Genomic DNA, 27,871 nt, shown 5'->3' with positions numbered 1-27,871 from the left:
AAACAAGAATCACTCAAGACGTCTAGGACAGTTCCAGTCGCAAAGAAGAAGAAGGAAAAGGTCTATTATATATTGAAGGGCTTAACTGATCGATTCACTGATTCACCTACCACTAATTCTCCCACTTACCTTGGACGAAAAATACGAAAATTTACGGTTCAATTTACCTTTACCATATACGATTCTTAAGTCGCAATTTCGATCTAATATGTTTTTGAAAGACAACATTAAAAATTAGTATTTCCTGTTTACTCCAGGTTATATACTTAATTTTAATTCTACACATTTACTTTTTTTTTTTTTTGTACATCTAGACAAGAAGTTTTTAGCATCTGGAGTAGGCTACTATTGTATTGCGACTATCTTTTGTTAAAAGGAACGTCAGTAATTGATAGTAAAGATTAAATCTAGATGGACATGTATTTTAGACCTAAAATAAAAAATCCGATAAATGAGGCATATTAATCTAGATCTAAACTTTGTTTTTATAGAACTATTTAAAAGTACAAGTTTATACTTCAGTTTTTAAGCACTTTACTTTTACTGCGTAATTTCCTCTGATATTATTAACACTCGGTTAGCTCAGACGGTAGGGCATCAGACTTAAATTGGAGGGTCAGGGGTTAAGTACCTAATTGCGCGAAAATTTATATATTTTTAATAGCATTTTTCGGACAAATTAATTTTAATAATTCGATCTACATAAAACTTGAAATTGACTCGATCCTAAGATGGTTTTCAACATTTGATTTGAAAAATTGAAAGATCGAAAGATACTCATATTGTATGTAGGACTATTTACTAAGGCGTAGAGCGGGGGGGGGGCGATAATGGCTACGGGATTTGTTTAAAAAAATAAATGTTTAGTAAGGTGGCGTTACAAAATTAGATGTCACAAAAATTAAAATTCAAGTGTTTCAAGGGCGGTACTAAAATAAATGGAGGAGTGTATAGAAAAGTGATATAGAATTCAACAAGCCCGAAGGTATTGTGTTTGGGAGGGCGATTTACAGCAGGCTGTTTCGATTAAACGGTGACCTATATTACAAAAGGGGGTTGTTGAAATGTGTGTAGTTTTATTAAAAGTCCAAAAAAAGTGTGCATGTGTGTAGGGGGTGGATGTAATAAGAAAAAAGGGCCCATGCCAAAAAAATATAATAGAGCCTGTTACGGAGGAGAGATGGGGTGGGGTGGGGGAGAAGTGATACTCGAATTTACTGGCTGGTTTAATACAACGTAAAAGATACTAGAACTATATGGCCAAAGAAATGTATGGGGAACTTGTAACTTCACATTATATCGTTATAGGAACAAAGTATTTTAAAAAAGGAAGAGATCCATAATTCAACATAATAGAGACTAGAATGAGCTGGCCAAAGGAATGCATGAGGAGTGTTTAACTTTATATCATTTTATTGTTAGATGTGTGTGTGTGTGTGTGCTCATCAAGAACAAAATCCCCCCTCCAAACCATCCCCGAAAAAAAAGAACTCCTGCTAAGCCCATGGTGCAAACTAATTAGGTAGTTAACCTTTTGTAAACTGGGTGGTTGAGTGGAGACGTTATATAAGGTAATACTCTCCTCTCAAATTTTATATTTAACATTGACTGATATGTTAATTAGAAAGGAGAAGGGGCGGCACAGAGTTTTAACTATCGATAAGTTGCAGAAACATTTAACGTAATTAATTTTTTTTAAAGAAATCGTGTCATTTCTCCACAGAAGTAAGGCCGCCCCCATTTTGTATCGCTTCATTTCCCGCATCATTCAATGTTCATTAGACCTATTATCTCTATGACTATTGTCATGCTATTAGGTCAGAAACCCAGATAGAGTTGACTTTCTAAATACTTAATGGGTGAAATGTACTTCTATTTGTAGACTTCCACTGCTGGGTCACTGTGTATCGTGACATCCTTTAATGATTCTACTGTACGTGTCTTTGCAAGGAAAAGAATTCAGGACATGATGGGAACAAAATTTAGCCAATTATTTTCTCCCGGGTTAGGACATGGGCGTAGACTTGAATGGATATACCAAGCAGTTGGGAAATAGAACAAAGTAAGCTAACGATGTCTACTACTGAAATGTATCATGACGGAGATTTTCTTCAGTCTTGGTAAGTATAAAATGAACCAGAGAACACTTCAAATGTACTGTTTCATCAATTAGTCGCAATTGTATTTCAAAGCCTACTTACGACAATACTGCAAGAGTGTCTACATGCCCGCTGATTTGGTTAGATCTAAAAATATTTCACTAAAGCCTTAACCAGCTCGTTGTGAAATTCACATTGGACTACTGCAACTGTAACTGATTTTTTCCTTTGATTTTGTTTATTTTAGGTGAGGTTTTAATACTAAACCATCACTTTCCCCATCACAGGGAATGTTTTTTTTAGTTTAAAACCCCCTACCAGGGGGTTTTGAGTTTAAAACCCCTTAGCTGGGGGTTTTGAATTTAAAACCCCTTCAAGGGGGTTTTGAGTTTAAAATCCCCTACCAGGGGTTTTTGCAGTTAAATCCCCCTCTTCTATAAAACAAAACAACAAAAAAATGCAAACGACAATCCTCAAATTCCAAGAGCACTGTTAAGGATGATTTTGATTTTAAAACCCCCTCCAAAATGTACGATAAACCCCCTCTTCAATATAAAAAAAGCAAATTACGCACTCAAGATGTTATGAGCGTAGCTAAATGGGTTTCGACTCAGTTTTGAGTTTAAACCCCCCTTCAGCGGGATTTGAAGCTAAAAACACCTCTTCAATATGAAAAAAAAGCAAATTATGCACTCAAATTTAAATTGATTTTGACTCAGTTTTGAGTTTAAGCCCAGTTTTGAGTTTAAGCCCCCTTTCAGCGGGGCTAGAAGGTAAAAAATACCTCTTAAATATTAAAAACAAAGCAAATTATACACTCAAAATTTTATGAGTGTAGTCAAAGGGATTTTAAGTTTTAACTCCCTAACAGCGGAGTTTGAAGCTAAAAAAATAGCTTTTCAATATAAAAAAAGCAAATTACACTCTAAAATCTATGAGCGTAGCCAAAGGGGTTTTGAGTTTAAACCTCCCACCAGCGGGGTTTGAAGATAAAAAATACATCTTCAATGTAAAAAAAAGCAAACTACGCACTCAAAATGCTATGAGCGTTCCCAAAAGGGGTTTTGAGTTTAAACCCCCTTCAGAGGGGTTAGATGCTAAAAAATACCTCTTCAATATAAACAAGGTTACAAAAGACAGTTTGTGTGGAAACACAAACTCAAAATCAGCCCCCGAAGTGGTCCACCCAGGCAGGCTTCAATATTTTCAGAAAGAACATCCGAATGAAATTATATCAAAGACAAAGAGAGATAAGAATGGAGAAAGAAGGTTAACAGATCTTGTGTAGTGCCCCAACGGTCCAGCAGATCAAAGGATAGGTGCAAGTGAATGCAAAGTTATATGTAAACCTGGCCTAACTAGTTCCCCTTTCAGAACTGGTGGTCTATAGGGCAGATGATGTAAAGTTCATCTGTTTTTGTGGTCTATGGTTAACGAGGGTGTCATGTAGCCAGCACAACGACCAACCGCCGTTACTCTTCCCCAACTAATGTCAGGTACCCATTAGAGCTGAGTGGACTAAGAGGCGCCCAATGATTCCAAAGTTGAAAATCCCAGTCTTCACCAGGATTTGAACCCGGGACCCCCGGTTCGGAAGCCAAGCGCTTTACCGCTCAGCCACCGCGCCTCTCCTGGCCTAACTGATGTCTTATAATTGATCTAATTGTTTTGAAAAGGCTCAATCTATAAATGGAAGCCTCAAAAAAAAAATTCCGCAATAAAAAAAAGTTCACAAAAATAAAGTTTACAAGATTACTATTCTTTTAAAATTAGGTCTAGCTTGTAATGCATACTAATTAGCTTTTCTCATAAAAAAAAACTGCTTGCATAACTGATTTTAAAAATTAGATTTTTCGCTTTCAGAAAAAAAAAGTAGCCGTTGCATCAGAACTTTGAATGGTCTAAAATATTGTGATGTCCGATTTTCAATATCTTTTCTAGTTTACGAGATCTAAACGGGACGGACGGACAGACGGACAGACATTTCGCACAAAACTAATAGCGTCTTTTACCCTTTCGGGGGCCGCTAGAAAAAGCAAATTACACACTAAAATTATTTGAGCGTAGCCAAGCCAATTGGGGGTTTTGAGTTTAAACCCCTCTCCAATAGATGGCTTTTTTTTTTAAGTTTAAAACCCCTCCAAATGGTCTTTAGTTTAAAATCCCCTTACAGAGCTTTTTGAGGTGGAAAACCTCTATCTTCAATATTATTCTAAACCAAACTACAGTTACCAAATTCTATTGTCCGTAGCTAAATGGGGTTTTGAATTTTAAAAAACCAACAACTATAGAGATTTTTTAGTTTAAAATCCCCAACAGATTTTGACGATAAAACTTCCCTTTTCGATATAAAATCTAAAGCAAACTACAGTCACCTAATTCCAAGAGCGTATTCAAGAGAGGTTACAAATTTCTACCAGTGACGGGGCTCCATTAATAAACTGCAGTGAATAGTCATCTGCCGAAATTGAATAACACTAAATGTGGCTCAACAAAGATAGCTAAGACAGATTTTAGGAGTCAGTTATAGAGATCGGGTCTAAATCAAGGAAATCCTATGCCGAACTGGGAGACGACCCCTTAGTAAGATTGTGACAGAGCGTCGCATGGGGTTTGCAGGACATGTTCTCCAACAAAATGTATTACGCATAATAAGAGTTGCGATGACATCCTAGTACAACTTGGCGCCACACTTTCATGGAGGTCCTCAGAGCAGGTAGGAAGAGGCTTCAGAAATTACCAGTGACAGATTTTTGTGGAAACAGCTTGACGGCAAATGCGCCGAAAGGCGCGGGAGGGTCTAAGTCAGTAAGAATAGCACATTAAGTTTTTGCAATAAAACTTTCTAATAGCAGAAAAAATGCACTGTAGATACCTCAGAATATGCATTTTGTTGGCTTTTAATACCAGAAATATTGCTTGGCGGCGGGGCGAAGCCCCGCGCTGGGGGAGCTCCTAGCGCTCCCCTAGACCTCCTTGCTGGCAATGGCGGGGAGTCAACAATTTTTCCACTGACTCCAGGAAGAACCTATTCTAGGGCACAATAAACGTCTTCCGAAAGATTGAAGGGTCAGAATGTAATAAAGATTATGTACACACACACACAAACATACATACATATAATTATAGTTTTTTCGCGAGGGGGGGGGGGGAGAAAAAAAATCTGCAAAATCACTAACTCAGATTTGACAATATGCTTCAGAAGAGAAAAGAAATAAAATAGATTATAGAAACAACATTTTAGCCCCATGCAGATGTAGGTATTAGAAAAGACTAAAGACTGAATCATTTATTTCAAAATAAAAAGCTGCACATATTTGAATGACTGGTTGTTGAGCGTCTCGCTAATGACACACAAGTCCTAGGTTCGATCCTTACTAAACAAGTTTTGTCAAGGACAAACAAAATATATATTGTTATGACTTTACATTGCGCACTGTCATTAGGTGCGAGCCTGTGCACCTTGAGACACAGGACAGAGACACGCTAAAAGATAGAGGAATTCAAAGATGACCGATAGTTAGATCTAGGATGTAAATGTGAGCTTGCGCTCCCAGAGCTATTTTTATATGTATTTTTAGCTATTTTTATATGTAATTTTATTTTTCTACTTTTATAGGTCAGAGCTATTTTATGTATTCTATTTTTATAGGCTAGTGCCAGAATTAATATTTGTACTTCCGCTTTTTTTGTTATATGGGTTAGGGCGGGTAGTATAAATAGTTAAATCCATGCTACATCCTGTACCTGACCAGCGGTCAGTAAAGTATATCGCTGTCTGTGTGACAGTTGATGATCTTAGTGATCTGGCGTATAATTATTTAATCATTTCTATATTTCTGTACCTGGGACAGCCTGTAAGTTTATAACTATTTTATATTTTCTTTTACTAGATCTATGTCACACTATGTGTAAATATGCAATATGTATTTTAATTTAGTTTTATTTTCTAGTTCGCAGTTTATGTTTTAATTTAAAGATGGCGGCGCCCATCAGTCCTGCTTTGAGTGTTCTAGATCTAAAAGAATATATGATTTTGTATTTATAGTTTTGTATTTTTATAGGTTGCAGGCTATTTTTACTGCTATTACTCTGCTGCTTTAAGCTGCTGTAACCTCTGCTATTGTTACTGCTGCCCTGCTATAATTGCTGCTGTAGTCAGTGTTAACTCAGTGAGAGTGTAGTGTTTTATTATTGCTGTTCATATTTATATTTATAGATCTAGTATCATCTAGTTTCAGTTGTTAGATTGTAGAAAGTGCGTTTTAGTGTTACGGATTCGTTGTAGGATATTGTAGACCTAGACTAGGGTTTATAACAGTTGGGTGTTACTTAACATAGATTGAGAGGATTTTAGTTAGTTGTTGGGTTTAGTAGCAGTGGTTAGTGTACATATTGTTACGACCCTATTGGCGGCGCAAAAGGGTTAACTATAGGCTCAGCTGACACACCCGTGAATCACTCAGGTGTTTATAGAAGGCCGGAGTAGAAGAGAACCGTAACAATATTATATTTTATTATTGATTTATGATTTATTTATTTTTTGTATGTAAATAAAGTTTCATTTTTCGTATTTAATTTCAAGTAAAGTTTTTGTTCTTGCTTTCTAATAGTTAGTTTAGTCTAGTTGTCTGGTTGCTTAGGCACAGATTGAGATTAAAATCTGCCTACTGTTATAAAATCTATGTTGAGCAGAGAATGGTCTCCAGCGCCTCCTAGCCTGCTCACATAAACAAGAAAGAAGTGCTGCTATTTTGGTTACTCTAGTGGTATATTTTGTTATCGCATTAATACTGTTCTATGATTAAACTGTTGTTTTGATATATCCCTTTCGTTTAGGTTATTTGGGCTCGCTGCTGGCTGAGTTACAGCACTATGTTAAATGTTTTCTTGGAGGTTCAGAGTGTGCCGATTTAAATTATTCCGACAGCTGATTCCAGCGGTGGTTGATTTTGAAACCAATACGATGCCAATGCCCACTCATTCTCATCGTATGACCTCAAAACCATCCATTCGAAGTTTGTTTGTTTTCTTGCGGTGGTTGATTTTGAAACAAATACGATGCCAATGCCCACTCATTCTCATCGTATGACCTCAAAATCATCCATTAGAAGTTTTTGTTTGTTATCGGTTTGAAAGTCTAACCTACGAGATTACAAAAGAGAGTTTGTGTTTGCTGTCAAGACATTGATACCAGTAGTGATGGGCAAAAGTTAACTAAAAAGTTGCTAATTTTTAGTTTAACTAAAAAAGATTAGTTAAGGCCAAAGTTTAATTTTTAAAAAAGATTAGTTAAGGCCAAAGTTTAATTTTTTAAAAAAAGTTTAGTTAAAATCCTAGTTTAATTTTTTTTTAGTTACAAACTAAAAAGTTTAATTACAAATTTTACAAACTTTTTTAACATACATACCAATAAATATTTAGATCTATGTAATTTGGAGAATATATATAACAAATTATAGAGAGGAGAATAAACTAGAGGGTGCACAGGTCACTTCAAAGCCTTTTGACCTTTACCCTATAATGGCCACTATTCCCGCCAATTCAAGGTATTTGAAAGGCGAGAAAAATAAACGTGTTCATTATATTTCTAGCAAGTTTCGCTGCTTGATAAATCCTGATAATTCCTTGCTTCTATAGATCTACATTTTGCTGCTTTTTATTAAACACCAGTGTGTTCCTGTATAGCTGCAGGCAAAGATAGATCTAGAGTTAGAGTCTATTGATGTCTAGTCTATTAGTATTAGTCTATTACTACTATTAGATCTATAGTCATAATAGTCTATATTTAATTATTTTAGTCTCTTAGTCTTAATTAGAGTCTAACTCTTAGTAGTCTTAGTCTTAGATCTAGATGTAAATTAAAAATTATAAGTCAATAATAATTAATATAGATCTATTAATTAAAATCTATATTACTTTACTTTATTAGACTAGATCTATTAGTTTAGAGATTCTACTATTCTAGAATTAGAGTCTAGATTAGATCTAGATATATCTAGATTACTTATTATACTAAGACCTAAGATGCATAGATGATAAATCTATAGGCCTAATGAGTATAATATTAATAATAATAGTCATCACTACTAAATTAACTAAATCTAGACTAGATCTACATCTACTAGATCTAGATCTAGTATTATCTACTAGAGTATAGATCTAAATACCCATATCTAGTGTGAAGAAACAAGTCCTTTTACGTTTAAAGTGTCTTTTAATTGTGGATCATTTTAACAAAACATATCTACACGACAACGTTATGTACAGATCTCTTGCTTCACTCGCTGACCTTTCTTTTTCTCTCTCTCGTGTTTACACACTAGTCACTTCCCCCAAGTCCCCTAACTCTCGATACTCAACACTTGACCGTGTGTCACGGTTGACCACACAGTAACCGTGTCACCACAGTCCTCCCAGGGCAGAGAAAAATTTTGATCGTATCAAAATTTCATGAACCCAATAGTTTGGGTGTACATTAATAATGTTTAACATCGACAACAAAAAAAAAAACAATGACATGTAATACAATGGCATCTTCAATTATGAGAGAACTGATAATGCCTATGACGACAAATAAATTTTCAATATGTTATTGCAAGGGACATTTCCAATTGTACTATCGCCGAAAGCTTTCCTGTTATATTATACAACTTATATACAAAAAAAAAATACACGCATTTTGAATGCCAACATTGTCAGGTAAAAAAATTGCACAATTAGTTAATACTTTATGTTACATCAAAACATCTTCCAATTTAAGGGAATTGTTTACTATGTGTTTCTTTCATACCAGTTCCTAAATGGACATTTATGACTACAATCAATGCAACAAACTTAAAAACTAAATTGTAGTACAACTTTCACATCTCTGAATGAAATTTTAAAAAATTCAGAAGCGTAATGTTCATTCAATTTTGACAAGACAAATTTTTAAAGTTATCATACAAGTTATTTGTTAATTTTCTCATCATCTGATTAATGAATTAAGTCGAGCGTCCCTAGACATCATCTGCTTCCTCTATTGGTTCTATCACCATTACTCTACAACTGTCTTGCGTGTCTTGATTAGCGTTTGTTGAAAGAGTAAATGGTCTGGGCATGTACAGCTTCAGCATATTGATGTGAAATACTTTGTCTCGGCCTCTGATGTTTATGCTGTAGTCGACCTTCGAAATCACCTTTGTGACTTGGAATGGGCCCTGCCATTTTATAAATAGCTGGTTATTTCTGTCAGGCAGCAGAACCATGACATTATCACCAACTTGTAGTGTTCTCAACTTTGGACCCTGATTTAGCTTTCTCAATAATTCTGGTTTCTCTCTATTTGTTTGCTTTTGGACAGTTTCGCATGCTTTGATTATATTTTGTCTTGTTTTGATGACAAGATCGTATCCTGTGAGTACGTCATGTTCTATGTTCCTATTTACTAGAAAGTCTCTGTATAGTGACATGGGTCCCCTAACAGGTGAGCCATAGAGCATCTCGAATGGCGAGAAGCCCGTTGTTGTGTGTGTTACTTCTCTGTAAGCGAACAGTATGGGGTTGATCAGCTTGTCCCAGTCTGTTGGGTTGTCCTGTGCTACTTTGTTCAGCATTGTTTTCAGCGTTGAATTCAGGCGTTCGCACATCCCATTTGCATGGGGGTGAAAACGGGCAGCAAATTGTTGTTTAATATTCAGAGTTTTGCAAAACTGTGCGAATTCATTTGATTTAAACTGGGTGCCTTGATCACTCAGTATTATGCGAGGGTAACCTGTTCTTGCAAATATTGCTGTAAGTGCGTCTCCGACATCTTCGGAAGAAATTCTTTTCAATGGTATTGCTTCTGGAAACCGTGTGCACATGTCAACAACAGTCAATATGTAGCGATGGCCTCTTCCGGATACTGGCATTGGTCCAATAATATCTACAGCTATCTTTTCAAATGGCATTTCACTTAAGTCTGTTGTTTGTATTGGAGCTTGCATATATGTTCCCTTTACTCCATGTATTTGGCAAATATGGCAGGATTTTATGTAGGCCTTGACTTCTTGCGTGATTCTAGGCCAAAAAAATTCATTCAAGATTCTATTCAATGTTCTCTTTACTCCCATATGTCCGGCAAACGGGGTGTCATGTGCAAGCTTTAAAATTGTTTCTCTATACTTCTTTGGAACTAGCAATTGTTGTGTCTTGCCTGCTTTCAGATGAATTTCTCTCACATAGACACCATCTTCGCCTATCTTGATTAACCCTCGTCTTGGTGGAGCTTCACTATCAATGAGTTTTATTAAATCTGGATCATTTTTCTGTTCACTGACAAATTTTTATGTTTTAATCTGTAGTGGGTCTTGACTTTCTGTGGAGATTTCATTCGGGTTGTTCACTTGATTATGGCTTCTCATATCGCTATTTTCTGTTTCTGTATTTTCATTTTCATTGTTATAAGGAACTTGTATGTTATCGTTTGTATTTAGCACTTCTTCTGCTTTCTTCTGAGCTCTTGTAGTAACCATGGAACATTTCTGTGTGTATTTTTCTTTCCACTTGTTCAATTCTTCTACTGTGCAAGGTTTAGAGCCTTTGATACAGCCAATGATAAGGCCAATGTTGTCAGGCTTATTGTCTAGTACTAAAGCATCATGCCAACCACTGATGAACGGTGTGTGTATGTTGATACGTGCTACCAGGTGTGTAGTTACTTGACCGGTGTAACCAACACAGTCTTGTCTTCTTCCGGTGTACTCTTGTGGGTTGACATATTCTTTTGCGACTAAAATTGCCGTTGCACCTGTATCGTACAGTACGTTGGTCATTTGTTCTCCCACAAAGCCTGGGTATACCTGCAGTTTATTAGTGTGTTTGGCAGCAAATGCTCGATCTCTTGGTCTGTCGTTCCAATCTTTATTGCGTCGGTTGTAGAAGCAAGTCTCTGTTGTGTGGTTTGTTCTACCACAAATTTGACATTGGAAACGAACTCTTTGCTGATTACTTTGATATTCTCTATTCTTGTAAGTATGTGTTGGGCTCCTTTCTTCATCTTTCACTCTTCGAGATCTATATGTTGGACTCATTTCTTCATCGTTGTCTCTTCGATATCTATATGTTGGGCTCATTCCTTCATCTTTCTCTCTTCGATATCTATAGGTCGGGCTCATTTCTTCATCTTTCTCTCTTCGAGATCTATATGTTGGGCTCATTCCTTCATCTTTCTCTCTTCGAGATCTATATGTTGGGCTCTTGCCAGCGTTCTCTCTTCTATATAAAGGGCTTGGAGTCCGCATTCTTGCGGCGTTGTTCACCATACAAGCTGATGCCGCAGTTGGGTTCTCTCTAGCTAACACTTCCCTTGGGTGTGCGGCCTTATACTGCCTTAGTTGTGCTATCAGGCTGCTGATGGTCTTTGGCTCTCGCTCCGTGACGTATGTTTTCACATTATTATTGTAAGCTTCCATCACAGTGTCCATTATGATGTGTTCTCTGAGGGTTTCATATTTGTGATCCACTTTTGACAGGTCTACCCATCGATCGAAGTATATTGACATGTTGGTGACGAATATTTGTGGATCGTCGTTCGCCAGAGGTATCGACTCTTTCAATCTCCTTCTGTATTCGTAACTTGTGGAGCCAAACTGTCTCAGCAACGCCTCCTTCACGGCCACGTACTCTTTTCTTTCTTCATCTCTCATTTGAAGACAGATGTTGATGGCTCTACCTTTTAAGCGCCCCATGAGGCTTCTTGCCCATTCTGTCTGTGGGAGGTTGCATGATGTTGCTATATCCTCAAATCTCAGTAGATATGAGTCAATGCATTCATTCTGGCTCTCGTCAAATGGAGACATTCTGTCTAATTGTTTGTATTTGTCAAAATGTTCCTCCTTTTCATTTTGCTGTTCTTTGTCTTTCTTTTCTTTAAGTTTTAGTTCTAGTTGTAAAATTTCCTTCCTTCTACTATTTTCTTCTTTCTTTTTGGCTTCTTCCCTATTAAATCTTCTTTCTTCCCTTTCTTCCTCCTGTGTTATTTTTAGTGTAATGAACTTTTCAAGTTCTTCGCCTTGCAGGCCATTTTCCTTGCCCGCTTCTCTAAATATTTTATACATCGACATTTCCACTTACTTGTGCCTCGTCGTATCTCGTCGGGGTCGCCAGTTGTGAAGAAACAAGTCCTTTTACGTTTAAAAGTGTCTTTTAATTGTGGATCATTTTAACAAAACATATCTACACGACAACGTTATGTACAGATCTCTTGCTTCACTCGCTGACCTTTCTTTTTCTCTCTCTCGTGTTTACACACTAGTCACTTCCCCCAAGTCCCCTAACTCTCGATACTCAACACTTGACCGTGTGTCACGGTTGACCACACAGTAACCGTGTCACCACATCTAGTTATAATCATAATTATAATAATCTAAAATCTCTAGATCTAGAGTTACTAAGATATCTACTAGATCTAGACTCTATCTAGATTTTAGATCTAGTAGTAGTAGTAGTAACTAGTATTTCTTAGATTAGTTTTAGATTAAAATATTAATTATTTGATCTAGGTCTAGTAGAATATAGAGTTAGTTATAGAGTCAACATGCAGTTTTATCATTACTTCTAAAGTAAATCTAAAGGTAACTTATATTAGAACTTGGACAATTACTTCTAATTTCTTTCTATAATAGTATCATTCTAGTGATTCTATTAAGATCTACATCTATCCCATAAAGACATTTAAATCTTTTTTCATGTGCACAAATAAATGTTTATTACATTTTGCTAAAGAGATTGGTTGTGTTTTATATTTTTCATGTTTGGCTGTGTCGTCCTTAAAAAAGGTCAAAATAGTTTGTAAAAGTTTAACTAAAGTTTCTTAGTTTAGTTTAACTAATTTTTTCAATTTGTGATTAACTAAAAGTTTAATTACTTTTTTTTAGTTCAAACTTAGTTTTAGTTTAACTAAAAAAATTTAGTTTAGTTCCCATCACTAGATACCAGCTCTTGTTGGCTAGAGTGGTTCTCAATACTTCGACTAATATAATGTACTAGCCGGACATTACCCGCGGCATGCGGGCCTTAGTTTGTATTTACTAATCTAGTGGATTGGTTGGATTTAGATGTATGTTAAACCTTGCTAATGATCCTTTCAAGTTTTTCTCTTTCGCCATGAAAATAAAAATAGTTTTGCGAAAATGGGTTTACCCGTTAAGACGAAACATTCATGTCTATTAAAAACAAAAGGAACACGAGATGAATAGGATATAAAATACAATTAAAACGGGTTTACCCGATTTGTTAAACGAATGGGATTATAAAGTATGCCAGGACGTCTAAATTCGCAGATATAAGGAACGAATTTATGTAAAAATGCTTTTGAAACACAAATTTGACGGCTAATTTCATTAAATAATTAAATCAATAGACTATATTTCATATTTTCATGTGTCAAAGTAAAAAAAACTATCTGTGCTTTAAAAAATTAGATCTAGATCTAGATCCTTTCGATCTAAACATGGTAAACATGACCTTGATTCATAAAATAGTAACACTTTCTTAGAGTTGGCAACTTTTTTTTTTTTTTGAGGGTCTTATGTTTGTTTTAGGGCTACAATACATGCGTTACGGTTCCTGTTAGTACCCAAGGAACATTTATGCCAAATTTTTATCAAGATTGGTCAAACGGTTTAGATTTCTATACGGGACCTACATACAGACGCCTTACATCTAAAGCTAATATTAAAGAGGACAATAAAGTCAAGAAACACAATAGTTAATAATTGTATTCACTCTTATCTAACACTCCGGACACACATTTGAAATTGATATATTGATCTAGAACTAGGCGTTAACCACCAACATTGAAAATAATTAAATAGAAGTAAGTGGATGTTTATTAATATATCAAGTTAGCAAACGCTTCATACTACAGTAGGGACTATAATATGTAACAAAAATAGTAATAATAATATTATAAAGTGTTTCTTTAACTTATGTGATTCCAGAATTAGAATATAGTAAATCCTGAGACATTAATACTTGGCTACGATGGACTTTCTCTGTCTGCCTCTGTCTATCTCTCTTCTGCACAGATCTTGAAGACCAACGTCACAGTCTGCGCAGTATCCTATTAGTCAGTGGCGTAGCATCCATGGCGCGAAGGGGTTTAATGAATCAGGGCCCACGACCAATAGGAGCCCACAGCTGTGGCGTAGCAACCATGGCGCGAAGGGATTCATTACGCTTGGGCCCATGACTCAAGGCCAGTTGGCGCCCACAACTTAGGTAGAACATTTGTTTGTTCATTTGCAACATTATAAAGTCGTTTAACTCTGTTAAGAAGTTGTAAAAACATTGACTTTTAAGTCATTATTACTTTTATGCAGTCCTAACTGATTCAAACGTTATGACATAATTACTTTTTTTTTAAAGGTACGATCTTTACATTGGCTTGTCTTTACATTTACATTACCATTTTTTGTCACTCGCTAAATTTGTCTTATCGGTTGGAGGGGGGCCCACCAAGATATTCTAGCCTGAAGAGGAAAAGGTGAGGCGGGTGATGAAATTGGGGATAGGACGGGGAAATAATTAAAATAAATGAATAAATAATAATAAATAATAATTAATGCTGTGATAAAAATGAGTGACTCTGACAGCAAGCTTTTGACTTGTCACACTATTATTAAAATTAATGTTGCATTCAGTCTATTGATATATTATCAAGCATTTGTATTAGATAAATCTTATCAAAATCTAAATAATTCCATATTTATATTTCATATCTAGATCTAGTAGATATAGATCTTAAGAGTGCTAAATCAGAAGTTTAGTTTATGTAGATCAACATCCTCATTCTAGTCACTAGAGAATCCAGAACTTTGGGGGGGGGGGCAATTTTTTCTAAACCCAAACCCTAACGCCCAGTAAACCCTAACCCTATTGCACATAAAGCATATATATTTGAAAAAAGCTCATTAGTTTTTGTCAAGAGAAAGGCCACCAACTGGTGTTTTTTTTCACGAAGGTTAAGAACCACTGCTTTTTTAAAATATTTTTTTAAAATTCATATCTATATATATCTATGTATATCTATATATATCTATATCTATATCTATCTATCTATCTATCTATCTATCTATCTATCTATCTATCTATCTATCTATCTATCTATCTATCTATCTATCTATCTATCTATATTATAAAGTAGAATGTGAGGGGTATGTATGTATGTATGTATGTATGTATGTATGTATGTATGTTACTTATAGACATCAAAACCGCTTGACCAATCTTGATAAAACTAGGCAGGAATGTTGGGTACCAACTTAGACCGTAGTGTATGTATTGTAGTGTATGTATTGTAGTCCGACTCTATTACAGCTATAGTATTTTATGGATCTAGGCCATGTCTACAATGTTGACATGAGAAAAGATAGAAAGGATTTAGACCTAGATCTAATTTTAAGAAATACACTTTGCGCAGATAGTTTTTTACTTTGACACATGAAAAGACAAAAGAAGATCCATTGATTTCATTATATAATAAAATTAACCTTCAATTTTGTGTTTCAAAAGCATTTTTTACATTAATTAGTTCCTTATATCTGTGATTACAGATTTCCTGACGAACATTCTTTCATTAGACAATTCAGTAATGAATCGCGTACTACATATTAATTCGTTTAATTGTTTACTTTATAATCCCATCCCTAGATCTAAAACTCTAATTCAACACTAAGATGATAAAACTTCTCTTCGCACAGATAGTCTTATACTTTAACACATAAACATATTAATTAAAGTCCATTCATTTCATATTTTGATCAAATAAACATTCAAATTTGGTTTTCTAAAGCTACATTCGTTTACGAAAGCTGCGAAGCCGAGTTGAGATAGGCCTAGATCTATAGCCTATTCATTCATGACTCGCGTACTAAAAATTATTTCGTTTAATTGTTCACTTTATAATCCCATTTATTTAACAAAGCTATCGCTCTTTTCGTTTTTAATAGATAAGAATGTATCGACTTCGGGTAAACCATTTTCGCAAAACTAATTTTATTTTCGTAGCGAAAGAGAAATAACGTGAAAGGATCATTAGCTACGTTTAACATACATCTAAATCCAATCCACTAGATTATTCAAAAGCAAATGTTTTAATTTTTAAAAAAATGGATTTAAGCCTATTAGCTATTTTTACATTGACACATTCGCTTTACTTATTACATTATTATTTCGTTTAATTGTTTACAAAACACTCTAGGTGACTATATCGACAGTAATGCGCAAATAAAGACCCGCGGGTCGCGGGTAACATATGTCTAGTCTATATTATAAAGTAGAATGTGTGGTGTATGTATGTATGTATGTTACTTATAGACATCAAAACCGCTTGACCAATCTTGATAAAACTAGGCAGGAATGTTCCTTGGGTACCAACTTAGACCGTAGTGTATGTATTGTAGCCCTAAAACAAACTTAAGACCCTAAAAAAAAATAAAGTTGTCCGACTCTATTACAGCTATAATATTTTATGGATCTAGGCCATGTCTACAATGTTGACATGAAAAAAGATAGGATTTAGACCTAGATCTAATTTTAAGAAATAGACTTTGCGCAGATAGTTTTTTACTTTGACACATGAAAATACAAAAGAAGATCTTTTGATTTCATTAAATAATAAAATTAACCTTCAATTTTGTTTTTCAAAAGCATTTTTTACATTAATTAGTTCCTTATATCTGTGATTACAGATTTCCTGACGAACATTCTTTCATTAGACAATTCAGTAATGAATCGCGTACTAAATATTAATTCGTTTAATTGTTTACTTTATAATCCCATCCCTAGATCTAAAACTCTAATTCAACTCTAAGATGATAAAACTTCTCTTCACACAGATAGTTTTATACTTTAACACATAAACATATTAATTAAAGTCCATTCATTTCATATTTTGATCAAATAAACATTCAAATTTGGTTTTCTAAAGCTACATTCGTTTAGGAAAGCTGCGAAGCCGAGTTAAAGGCCTAGATCTATATTCATTCATGAATCGCGTACTAAAAATTATTTCGTTTTATTGTTACTTTATAATCCCATTCATTTAACAAAGCTATCGCTCTTTTCGTTTTTAATAGATAAGAATGTATCGACTTCGGGTAAACCCATTTTCGCAAACCTAATTTTATTTTCGTAGCGAAAGAGAAATAACGTGAAAGGATCATTAGCTACGTTTAACATACATATAAATCCAATCCACTAGATTATTCAAAAGCATTTTTTACATAAATTAGTTCCTGATATCTACAGATTTCCTGGCGAACATTCTTTCATTAGACATTACCAAATGGTTACACATTAACACATCTCTCTTCTGAGGTCTGAGTCTATTCCTAGGCCTAGGTCTAAAACTCTTACTGAACTCAAGAAGATAAAACTTCTTTTCGCAAAGATAGTTTTATGCTTTAACACATAAACATATTAATTATTGTCCATTCATTTGATCAATACCAAATGGTTACACATTAACACATCTCTCTTCTGAGGTCTGAGTCTATTCCTAGGCCTAGGTCTAAAACTCTTACTGAACTCTAAGAAGATAAAACTTCTTTTCGCAAAGATAGTTTTATGCTTTAACACATAAACATACTAATTATTGTCCATTCATTTGATATTTTAATCAAATTAACATTCAAATTTGTTTTTCTAAAGCATTTTTAATACATTCGTTCGCTGTTCGCTAAAGCTGCGTAGCCGTGTTGAGATAGGCTTATATTCCTTCATGAAAAAAAGTTCACACATGCGCAGCACAGAACTCTAGATTAGTGTAGATTTAGATCTATGTCTACCTCAAGATCTACTTTATACTTTATATACATGAACATACAAAATTTAGTCTATTCATCTCAAATTTTAATCAAATATATGTAGGCCTACAAGCAAATGTTTTAATTTTTAAAAAAAAAAAGGATTTAACCCTATTAGCTATTTTGATTTGATAGCTTCATTCACACTATTTTTACATTGGCACATTCGCTTTACTTATTACATTATTATTTCGTTTAATTGTTTACAAAACACTCTCAGTGACTATATCGAAAGTAATGCGCAAATAAAGACCCGCGGGTCGCGGGTAACATATGTCTAGTCTATATATATTATATATATGTATATCTCTATCTATCTATCTATCTATCTATCTATCTATCTATCTATCTATCTATCTATCTATCTATCTATCTATCTATCTATCTATCTATCTATCTATCTACCTATCTCTCTCTCTCTCTCTCTCTCTCTCTCTCTCTATATATATATATATATATATATATATATATATATATATATATATATATATATATATATATATATATATATATATTGTAATAACTTAAGTGAGGCAACTCAACGAGGACATAGATGTTTATTTACACGAGGACATCACAAACACTTAGTAACGTCTGACTTTAGTACAACATCTCCATATTGGCTCTAGACTTGGGCGGAATTCGTTAGTCTCTTATGTCAACATCCGACTTGTCTGGTCACTGATAGTGCGCACCTTCTTTCTGCACTATCTTGGATGGCGGTGCGCATGGCAAAGTCATAACAATATATGTATATATTATATATATATATATATATATATATATATATATATATATATATATATATATATATATATATATATATATAGCCGTCTCAAGATTAAGCCAAAACCAGTGACTCATTTGCGTTTCGAGACAAAAGGAGCCATATATATATATATATATATATATATATATATATATATATATATATATATCTTTATACTATAAAGTAGAAAGTAAGGCGTATGTATGTATGTATGTATGTATGTATGTATGTATGTATGTATGTATGTATGTATGTATGTATGTATGTATGTGACGAATAGAAATCAAAACCGCTTGACCAATCATGATAAAACTTGGCAGGAATGTTCCTTCGTTACTTAGTCCGTAGTGTACGTATTGTAGCCCTAAAACAAACTTAAGACCCTCAAAAAAAAAATTTGTCCGTCTCTATTAAAGCTATATTATTTATGGATCTAGGCCATGTTTACAACGTTGACATGAGAAAAGATCGAAGGGAATTAGATCTAGATATAATTTTAAGAAATGCACTTTTTGTGCAGATAGTTTTTTACTTTGACACATGAAAATACAAAAGAAGGTCCATTGATTTCATTATATAATAAAATTAACCTTCAAATTTGTGTTACAAAACCATTTTTTTACATAAATTAGTTCCTTATATCTGTGACTACAGATTTCCTGACGAACATTCTTTCATTAGACAATACCGTAAAGTTACACATCTTTCCATGCCTAGGTCTAAAACTCTAAGATGATAAAACTTCTTTTCGCACAGATAGTTTTATAGTTTAACACATGAACATACTAATTATAGTCCATTCATTTCATATTTTGATCAAATTAACATTCAAATTTGATTTTCTAAAGCATTTTAATACATTCGTTTACGAAAGCTGCGAAGCCGAGTTGAGCTAGGCCTAGATCTATATTCATTCATGAATCGCGTACTAAAAATTATTTCGTTTTATTGTCTACTTTATAATCCCATTCATTTAACACTCTTTTCGTTTTTAATAGATATGAATGTATCGGCTTCGGGTAAACCCATTTTCGCAAAATTAATTTTATTTTCGTAGCGAAAAAGAAAAAAAACTTGAAAGGATCATTAGCTACGTTTAACATACATCTAAATCCAATCCACTAGATTATTCAAAAGCAAATGTTTTAATTTTTAAAAAAATGGATTTAAGCCTATTAGCTATTTTTACATTGACACATTCGCTTTACTTATTACATTATTATTTCGTTTAATTGTTTACAAAACACTCTAGGTGACTATATCGACAGTAATGCGCAAATAAAGACCCGCGGGTCGCGGGTAACATATGTCTAGTCTATATTATAAAGTAGAATGTGTTTAACATACATCTAAATCCAATCCACTAGATTAGTAAACACAAACTTAGACCCGCAGGCCGTTGGTAATGTCAGGCTAGTATATAGGCCTATATATATATACAAAAGTTCTTGAATCGGTTGTACCAAACTGGTGAGGAAATCAGTCATTTTATTACATTCCTTAGCAGAGAATTCCAGTAATTTGTATCTCAATTATTCTTCTCCTTCACTTTTTCTCTTCCCCTATGTAAGGGAACTCGGGTGAATTCTTTACCACTTACATATGGCTCGATAATCTAGGGTATGATTCTCAATTACACTTGTCAATACTTGCTTAACTCAAATACGAACACTTAGTATACATCAACTCTAACTCCTTATATTCATGAATATCGATAATCTTTAATACTTAATAAAGCACACAATTATATCACTCCTATGAAATACACAAAACACCAGCACCCTACTCAGACCAGGTCAGCTCTCCAACTGCTAGACTGACCGCTAGAAACCTAATTGTCCCCCCTTGAAAATCCCGTGATAAAAACAATTCACACACCAACTAATAAAATAAACAAACACACACACAATCTCACATCTTACACACCCACGCTCTTGACATCTCCCCCTTACTTCCCCTAGATTTTCCCTGAAAATCTAAGTCTATATTATGTACACTAAAAAAAATTATTAATGACATTGTTGAAGTACAACATGGTTAAAAGAAATACTACTCAAAAATACACAGTACATCTTACTATGTTTACACAAGTAATTTGTTTCAATTCAACAAACTACACCCATGAGTTTAAGTATGAAATAATGAATACTTCGTTTCTATGCATCAACATTAATAAAATACATGAATTATCTTTCCATTTCCAAACAAAACAAGTTCATCAATAATAATGCATATATAATAATAAAACTAATAATATAACTAAACTAATCTTCATCTGTTCCACTTGTCCAGTTCCTTCTCTTGTGACGTCAGGTTACAATGTAGGCTACTGTTTATTGTTTGTGAATATAGAGCTTAAGACTTGACTTCCGATGCTTCTCAATACTGGATGAGACGACGCGTGTTGTGCAAAGTACAATTAAAACACAAAGAGATGAACAGTTCAGTCAATTTAATTGAGCAATAATAATAATAGTAGTAGTAGTAATAGTAGTAACTTCTCTGACGAGACGATCATAGTTGAAAAAGTTCAACGTACATACTGGATTGCTGAGACGTGCACAGTCTGAAAACGTTACAATACCAGGTATGCTTCTGACAGAGACAATAATGTGAGTTCAAACTGTCAGCCTAGACAATGGGTCAGCCCAAAAGTTGTCTGTACCTTTAATGTGCTGTATTTCAAAGTCAAAGTCCATAAGGTATAATATCCATCTAGCAATACGAGCATTGGTGGTTGCAGACTTGAGATACTTGAGATTCAGGTGATCAGTCCAAACAATGAACTTACGTGAATACAAGAAGTGTTCCAACTTCTTAATTCCCCATGTTAATGCTAACAACTCACGCTCCATTATGCTGTATTTACATTCACGTGGGAGTAATTTTCTGCTGAGGAAACGGACAGGATGCAATTTGTTTCCCACGTACTGTAGAGCAGCAACTGCAACAGCCTTGTCCGAAGCATCACACTGTAGATAAAAACATTTATCCGGATCAGGCAACATTAAAATGGGGTGAGAAGTCAAGTATCTTTGTATACGCTCCAATGCAACCTCCCCCTCCACAGTCTTAGCAACTTTAGAAGGGTGCCCTTTTTTAAGAATTTCAGTAAAGGGAGACAACAAGCTTGAAAAGTTTGGAATGAAGGAGCGATAATAATTGAGCAGACCTAATAATGATCGGGTTTCCTTCTTTGTTTTAGGGTACCGTAGCTGCAGAATCTTACTGACATTAGAATTTTCAGGCTGAAGAAAGCCTTGGCCAATCTTATGGCCTAGGAATGTAATAGTTTGGAACCCAATTAGTAACTTGTTAGGCTTAACAGTAATATTGAATTCTCCTAACCTCTCAAGCACCCGTCTCAATGAGAACATGTGACTCTGCCAATCAGCGTTGTACACACAAAGATCATCAAAATAACAAACAACTTGTTCTAAACCTTTTAGCACTCTACGCATTGTTCTGTTAAAGAAACTAGGACTGTTTTTTAAACCAAATGGGAGATATTTGAATTGATAGTGTGCATTAGGTACTTTGAACGCTGTGTACTGCTTACTACTCTCTTCTAATGGTACCTGCCAGTAACCTTTCGTTAGGTCTAATTTACTAAAATATTTAGCTTTCCTTAGTGTGATAAATAGTTCTTCTTGATCTGGTATGACTTCTGCATCAAATTTTGTTATGGAATTTAATTGCCTATAATCAACAACTGGTCTCAAGGTTCCATCTTTCTTTTTGATTAAGATCATAGGAGATGCATAAGGCGATTCACTCTCTTCAATAATATTCATGTTAATCATCGACTCAATTTCTTCTTGTAGCCTTTGTCTCAATGCCATTGGTACGTTATAAGGTTTTAAATTGACAGGCTTATCCGATGTTTGAATTATTTTAAAGGGCTCCACTTTCGCTTTTCCTGGTACATCTGATATTACTTGTGCAAAGTCTTCAAGGAGTTTTTCAACTTCATTTTTCTGAGTTTGGTTTAAGTCTTTATTAATGGTTATTGCCCTTTGGTTTATTTCTCCATTTCTATGGATCATTTCCGGTAGTTTTAATTCCTCTATTTCATTATCAATGATTTGCCCTGTTTCATCATGGTCATATTCATCAATGACTCCAATAAATGCAGCAGACAAAATGTTACTCTTACAGCTACTGTTGGCAACATTGTTACTTGATGCTTCAACTGGGGTGTAATATTTGATTAATCTGTTTACATGAAATATCTTTGATTTGTTTCCTTTCTTTACTATGTAATTTAAGTCTGATAACCTCTTTTCTATCTTGTACGGGCCTTCCCAATATAATTTGAGCTTATCTCCCTTTTTTGGTTTCAACACTAATACCATTTCTCCTGTATCAAAACTTTTTTTTACAGTGTTTCTATCATATAGTCGTTTTTGTTCTTGCCTCGCTATGTCTTCATTATCACATGCAATCTTAGCTGTACTTTGTAGTCTTTCTTTTAATTCCTCAAGATATTCAAACAAGTTAGTGTAATTAGTGTCAACTTCTTTTTCTTTGGTCATAAGTTTCTTCAAAATTGCCATAGGCCCTCTAATTTTTCTTCCAAATACAAGTTCGTAGGGTGAAAATCCTGTTGTATCGTTGGGCAGTTCTCTTATAGCGAATAATGCCGAGGCTAAGTATTTGTCCCAATCTTTAGATCGTTCAGAACACAGCTTTCTTAATATGCTCTTAAGTGAACCATGTAGGCGTTCTACGCATCCATTCGAGGCCGGGTGGTATAGCGAGGACTTGATTATCTTCACATTGAAGAATTTGCAGACTTCTGTGTATAAATCTGAATTATATTGAGAACCATTGTCAGAGAGAATGGCCTCTGGAAAACCAATCCTAGTGCAGACCGAATATAAAGCTTCTATCACAGTAGTTGTCTCTATGTTTCTCAACGGTACAGCTTCAGGCCATCTGGAGAATGTGTCTATTATAGTTAGGATGTATCTATGTTTACTTTCTGTCATAGGAAGAGGTCCAACCAGGTCTATTGCGATTTTCTTAAAGGGTACACCTTGTCTGTCCATCTTCCCCAGCACTGCTTTACCAGCTCTCCCTGGCACTTTTGCTCTCTGACATGGGTCGCAGCATCTTACTAAGTGTTTTACATCTTTATCAACTCCTGGCCAATAAAATTCAGAGTAGATACGAAGTTTTGTTTTCTTTACAGACATATGCCCTGCCAGTGGTGAGCTGTGGGCGTTTTCCAGTATTAACTTACGCCTGCCCTTAGGAACAACTAAAAGATCTTTAACAACTTGAGGTTCCGTAAGGGACGTAACTCTCTTGTAAAGCAAACTCTTCTTCCTGACAAACGTAATACATGCTTCTTTAGTCACTTGTGTTGTTTGCTCGGTACATTTTCTCCATAGTGGTGCCAGAGTTTCATCTTCTTCTTGTGCCTTCTCTAGACTCCCTTCTATAATTGTTCCTATGACCGGAGACTTTACTTGAGTTTCTTCCCTTTCTCTGTCCTTCATTCCTCTCGTCTCTACGGCTGACACAAACAGACCTTTCACATTGCCTATTAACACATCAGCGACCGGCTCAGGAAATAGCACAACGATGAATTCTCCTTTCAGGTAAGGTGTGTCAAGCATTGCTTTTGCGGTTTTGTATATAAATACTTGCCCGTCTGCTAAGCACAAGGAGCATTTCTCTGGCAAAATATCTTTTTCATTGACAAGTGTCTCTCTTACGGCGATAACGCTACAGCCGCTATCTCTCAGGATCGACGCCTTTCTTCCATTCAGCTTTCCTTCTTCTATGTTTAGCGATCCAATAGACTTGTCATTCATAATGAAGTTAGCCACACTTTCTGGATTATGGTAAATCAGATTGCAAGTCCCTTGTCTTTCAGGCAATTGCACCACGGCACATTCGGCTTGATTGGAGTAGTTCCTTCTTGTCTCATTCCTATACCTTCCTTGGTTATTCTGGTACATTCCATTTCCATAGTTGTTTCTTCTGTTGTTAACTTGGTTGCTCAATGTGTAATTTGGCCTACTCCATCGCCCTCTTGCTCTGTTGTAAGAATTGCTATAGCGGGGTCTGATGAAATTCCTTCTGGGCTCATGGTATTCAATGTTTGGCCTGATATAGTTTGCGCTGCTAGGACTGGTTTGGTAGCGGTAATTTTGCCTATTCAAATCTCTTCTGTCACTCACTGCGTTGGCCTGATAATTTCTCGATTTCTTGAAAATGCTTTTGCTCGAGAAGATAATCTTTCTGTTCTCCAACAAATCAACTAGCTTGTCCAACGACTCAGGTTCTTTATCTAGGATCTCTTCTCTTACCTCCTCGTTTAGGGCACTGAGTATAGAGTCTTTCAATATTAACTCCTCCAGCTGATCAAAGTTCCTTTCTATTTTCGCCGCCTCGCACCACTGTCGGAAGTTCTTTTGTAATGCCACAAAAAATTCTCTTGGGCCATCTTCAATTGGGACCGTCTCATGCCATCTTTTCCTGCAGGCTTCCTCCGTCATTCCCACATAGTCTAAGAGCTCTTTTTTTATCTTCTCGTAGTCAGTGCAGTCCACTAATCTTCTCTGTGTCAGGAATTGCCTTAGTTTAGGTGTTATTTTCTCCTGCAGCTGTGCCACCCAGTCTTCTTCTAGAACCTTGTCTCTCCTAGCTGCCATTTCGAACATGTCGAGGTAACAAGGTAGATCTTCTGTTGTCATGGCAGGGAAACCTTTACTCAGTCTTGGTCTCTGGGCCGTGACTCCGGTTGTCGCGCTTGATTGTGTTTTATTTTTTTCCTGTGCGATTTGTAAATCAAGTTTCTTCATTTTTTCCTCATGTTCTCTCTGCTCTTTCTTTTCCTGTCTTTCTTTATCCCTTTCCTGTCTGTCTTTCTCTTTTTCCTCCAATTCCAGTTCTTTTAATCTTATCATCTGTTGCAGCTTGGACATTTCTCTTTCCTCCACCCTCTCAGATCTTTCTCTTCTTTGTTTCTCTGCCTCACTTTCTTTTTCCATGTTTTACTTTCTAATCCTTATAATACACAGCACTCAGTACGTTTGCTACACTAAGTTTACAGAAAATGTTAAAATAACAGTCCTAGTATTTCTTTTACCTTAAATTACTACCTTAAGAATAGTTATAGTGCTCTATTATACATACAATAAGAAAATAAAATCAATCCTAATTTTGCAGAATATTTTTAGTTATACAATAGATTAGAAAGACTAACTAGGCAAGTAAATGATCAAGACAGAAAAATACAAATTGAAATAATGATCAGATTATTAGATTCCGATAGGAAGTTAGAATACGTTGATTTAAAGACTCTTGCTTTTATAGCAAAAATTGGCAACGATAAAATCAGAAAGAAATGACTGAAGCCTTAAATTGAGAGGCTAGTATGACAGCAAAGAAAAAAAAAAGGAAAATATATGATAGTCAAATTGAAACAAATTATAATAGAGCAAGAAAATAGAGGCTAGAGAGTAGAGGGTTCAGCTACACGAGAGGTAACACAAATCACTTAACTTCCACTCCCTGCACGTGATCCAACCTGTCCTCGTGATGCAACTTCGGGCTGTCGCTGTCCTCTCTGTACTGGTACTTCAAACCACCGCCGTTCCTCAGGCCAAATCAAGGGGCATAACACATGAGGAAAAATGTTTTAAAATACAATGAGTGTCAAATTAACAACAATATAACATGTAGAACAATATTTGTAAGTTTAAGTACATCAATAACATGAGGAAAATGTTTTAAAATAGAATGAGTGTCAAGTTAACAGCAATATAACATGTAGAACAATATTTGTAAGTTTAAGTACATCAATAACAATTTATAACTGCTCTACTTATACAATTTATGCGACGAGAGGTCCTGGTTTTCTTTCACAAGAGCCCCCAACTGTAAGGGAACTCGGGTGAATTCTTTACCACTTACATATGGCTCGATAATCTAGGGTATGATTCTCAATTACACTTGTCAATACTTGCTTAACTCAAATACGAACACTTAGTATACATCAACTCTAACTCCTTATATTCATGAATATCGATAATCTTTAATACTTAATAAAGCACACAATTATATCACTCCTATGAAATACACAAAACACCAGCACCCTACTCAGACCAGGTCAGCTCTCCAACTGCTAGACTGACCGCTAGAAACCTAATTGTCCCCCCTTGAAAATCCCGTGATAAAAACAATTCACACACCAACTAATAAAATAAACAAACACACACACAATCTCACATCTTACACACCCACGCTCTTGACACCCTAACTGCCTAAAATTTTGATTTGTGAAAGATTTCAGAGTGGGGCTCTTTCGACTAACCAACACAATAATATAATGCACATTTAATTTTCTTTGAATCAATTTTGGTAACAGTGAATTATTGTTTACAATACCATATCATTATAACGGGAAAATCGAGACCAATTTATAAACTCAGCGTCTCGTTCTAGATTTATCGTAGTAGGGCCTATGTTCAAACTAATGCTTCTACATGACCATACAAAATAAAATAAAATTTGTTGTTAAAATTGATAAGTGTATAAAGTGGATTGTAAACCTACAATAGCATGGTATATGGATATAGATCTCGATGATTCCATTATGAGAGTGTGTTTAGTATAACACATTAAAGGCTGTAAAGCTCTCATATGAAAAGTAAAAGAATGTCAATCAATTTACGGTTCTTATTGTCATTCAAAGTGGCCCGTTCGGCGACTCAATTCAGACCCAAACATCATCTCTGTGGCATTTTATGTCTCGAGGGACGATTTTTTCCCTTTGCAACTTCTTGTGTAACTATAGAGGCCATTCCTTGATACACAGCTGCGGTCACAGCAGGGCCGGTCTCAGGCCACTGCAACCTATGCGGCCCCGCGCTAATTCTAGGTGTAAATTATTAAATTAAACCATTATAACTTCCAGTGATCTCTCGATTTTCCAGGAGCTCCTGAAATGACTGAAAATCTGAAAATTGATATAAATCTCCTGAAAAATATACAAAATTATCATTTTGGGGGGGTCATTCAATAAGGAAAATTTTATAAAATTGTAAATGTTGCTAGTAAGGTCACAGGCAACTAACAAAAAGCACTTGGACACCTATTTCTTGCCCTCTTACCCTAAGACGTTTTTATGCTGGTGATGTTCTCATGATCTAAAG

The 27,871-nt window shown here is 35.1% G+C and overlaps 1 protein-coding gene across 1 annotated transcript; it reads right to left on the bottom strand.

Moving 5' to 3' along the window:
• Positions 1–21,319: 21,319 nt before the first annotated feature.
• Positions 21,320–25,705, bottom strand: LOC129926874 (uncharacterized). Its single transcript, XM_056033345.1, has 2 exons — positions 23,118–25,705; positions 21,320–22,916 (listed from the first exon to the last, which is right to left on the bottom strand). The coding sequence occupies exons 1-2, from the start codon at positions 25,703–25,705 to the stop codon at positions 21,320–21,322; spliced, it is 4,185 nt and encodes a 1,394-aa protein (XP_055889320.1).
• Between the last annotated feature and the right edge of the window lie 2,166 nt (positions 25,706–27,871).

Source organism: Biomphalaria glabrata, chromosome 6 (genome assembly GCF_947242115.1).
Source record: "Biomphalaria glabrata chromosome 6, xgBioGlab47.1, whole genome shotgun sequence".
NCBI lineage: Eukaryota > Metazoa > Mollusca > Gastropoda > Planorbidae > Biomphalaria > Biomphalaria glabrata.
Note: the sequence above shows the minus strand (reverse complement) of the source record. Positions and strands in the feature narration are given on the sequence as shown.

What these genes read in the sequence shown, in the direction of transcription:
- LOC129926874 (XM_056033345.1), bottom strand. Translation starts at nt 25,705, where the DNA reads ATGGAAAAAGAAAGTGAGGCAGAGAAACAAAGAAGAGAAAGATCTGAG. An exon ending in GATAATGAAGACATAGCGAG is followed by an intron (nt 22,917 to 23,117) that starts GCAAGAACAAAA and finishes TCATGTAAACAG; the next exon opens with ATTAATCAAATATTACACCC.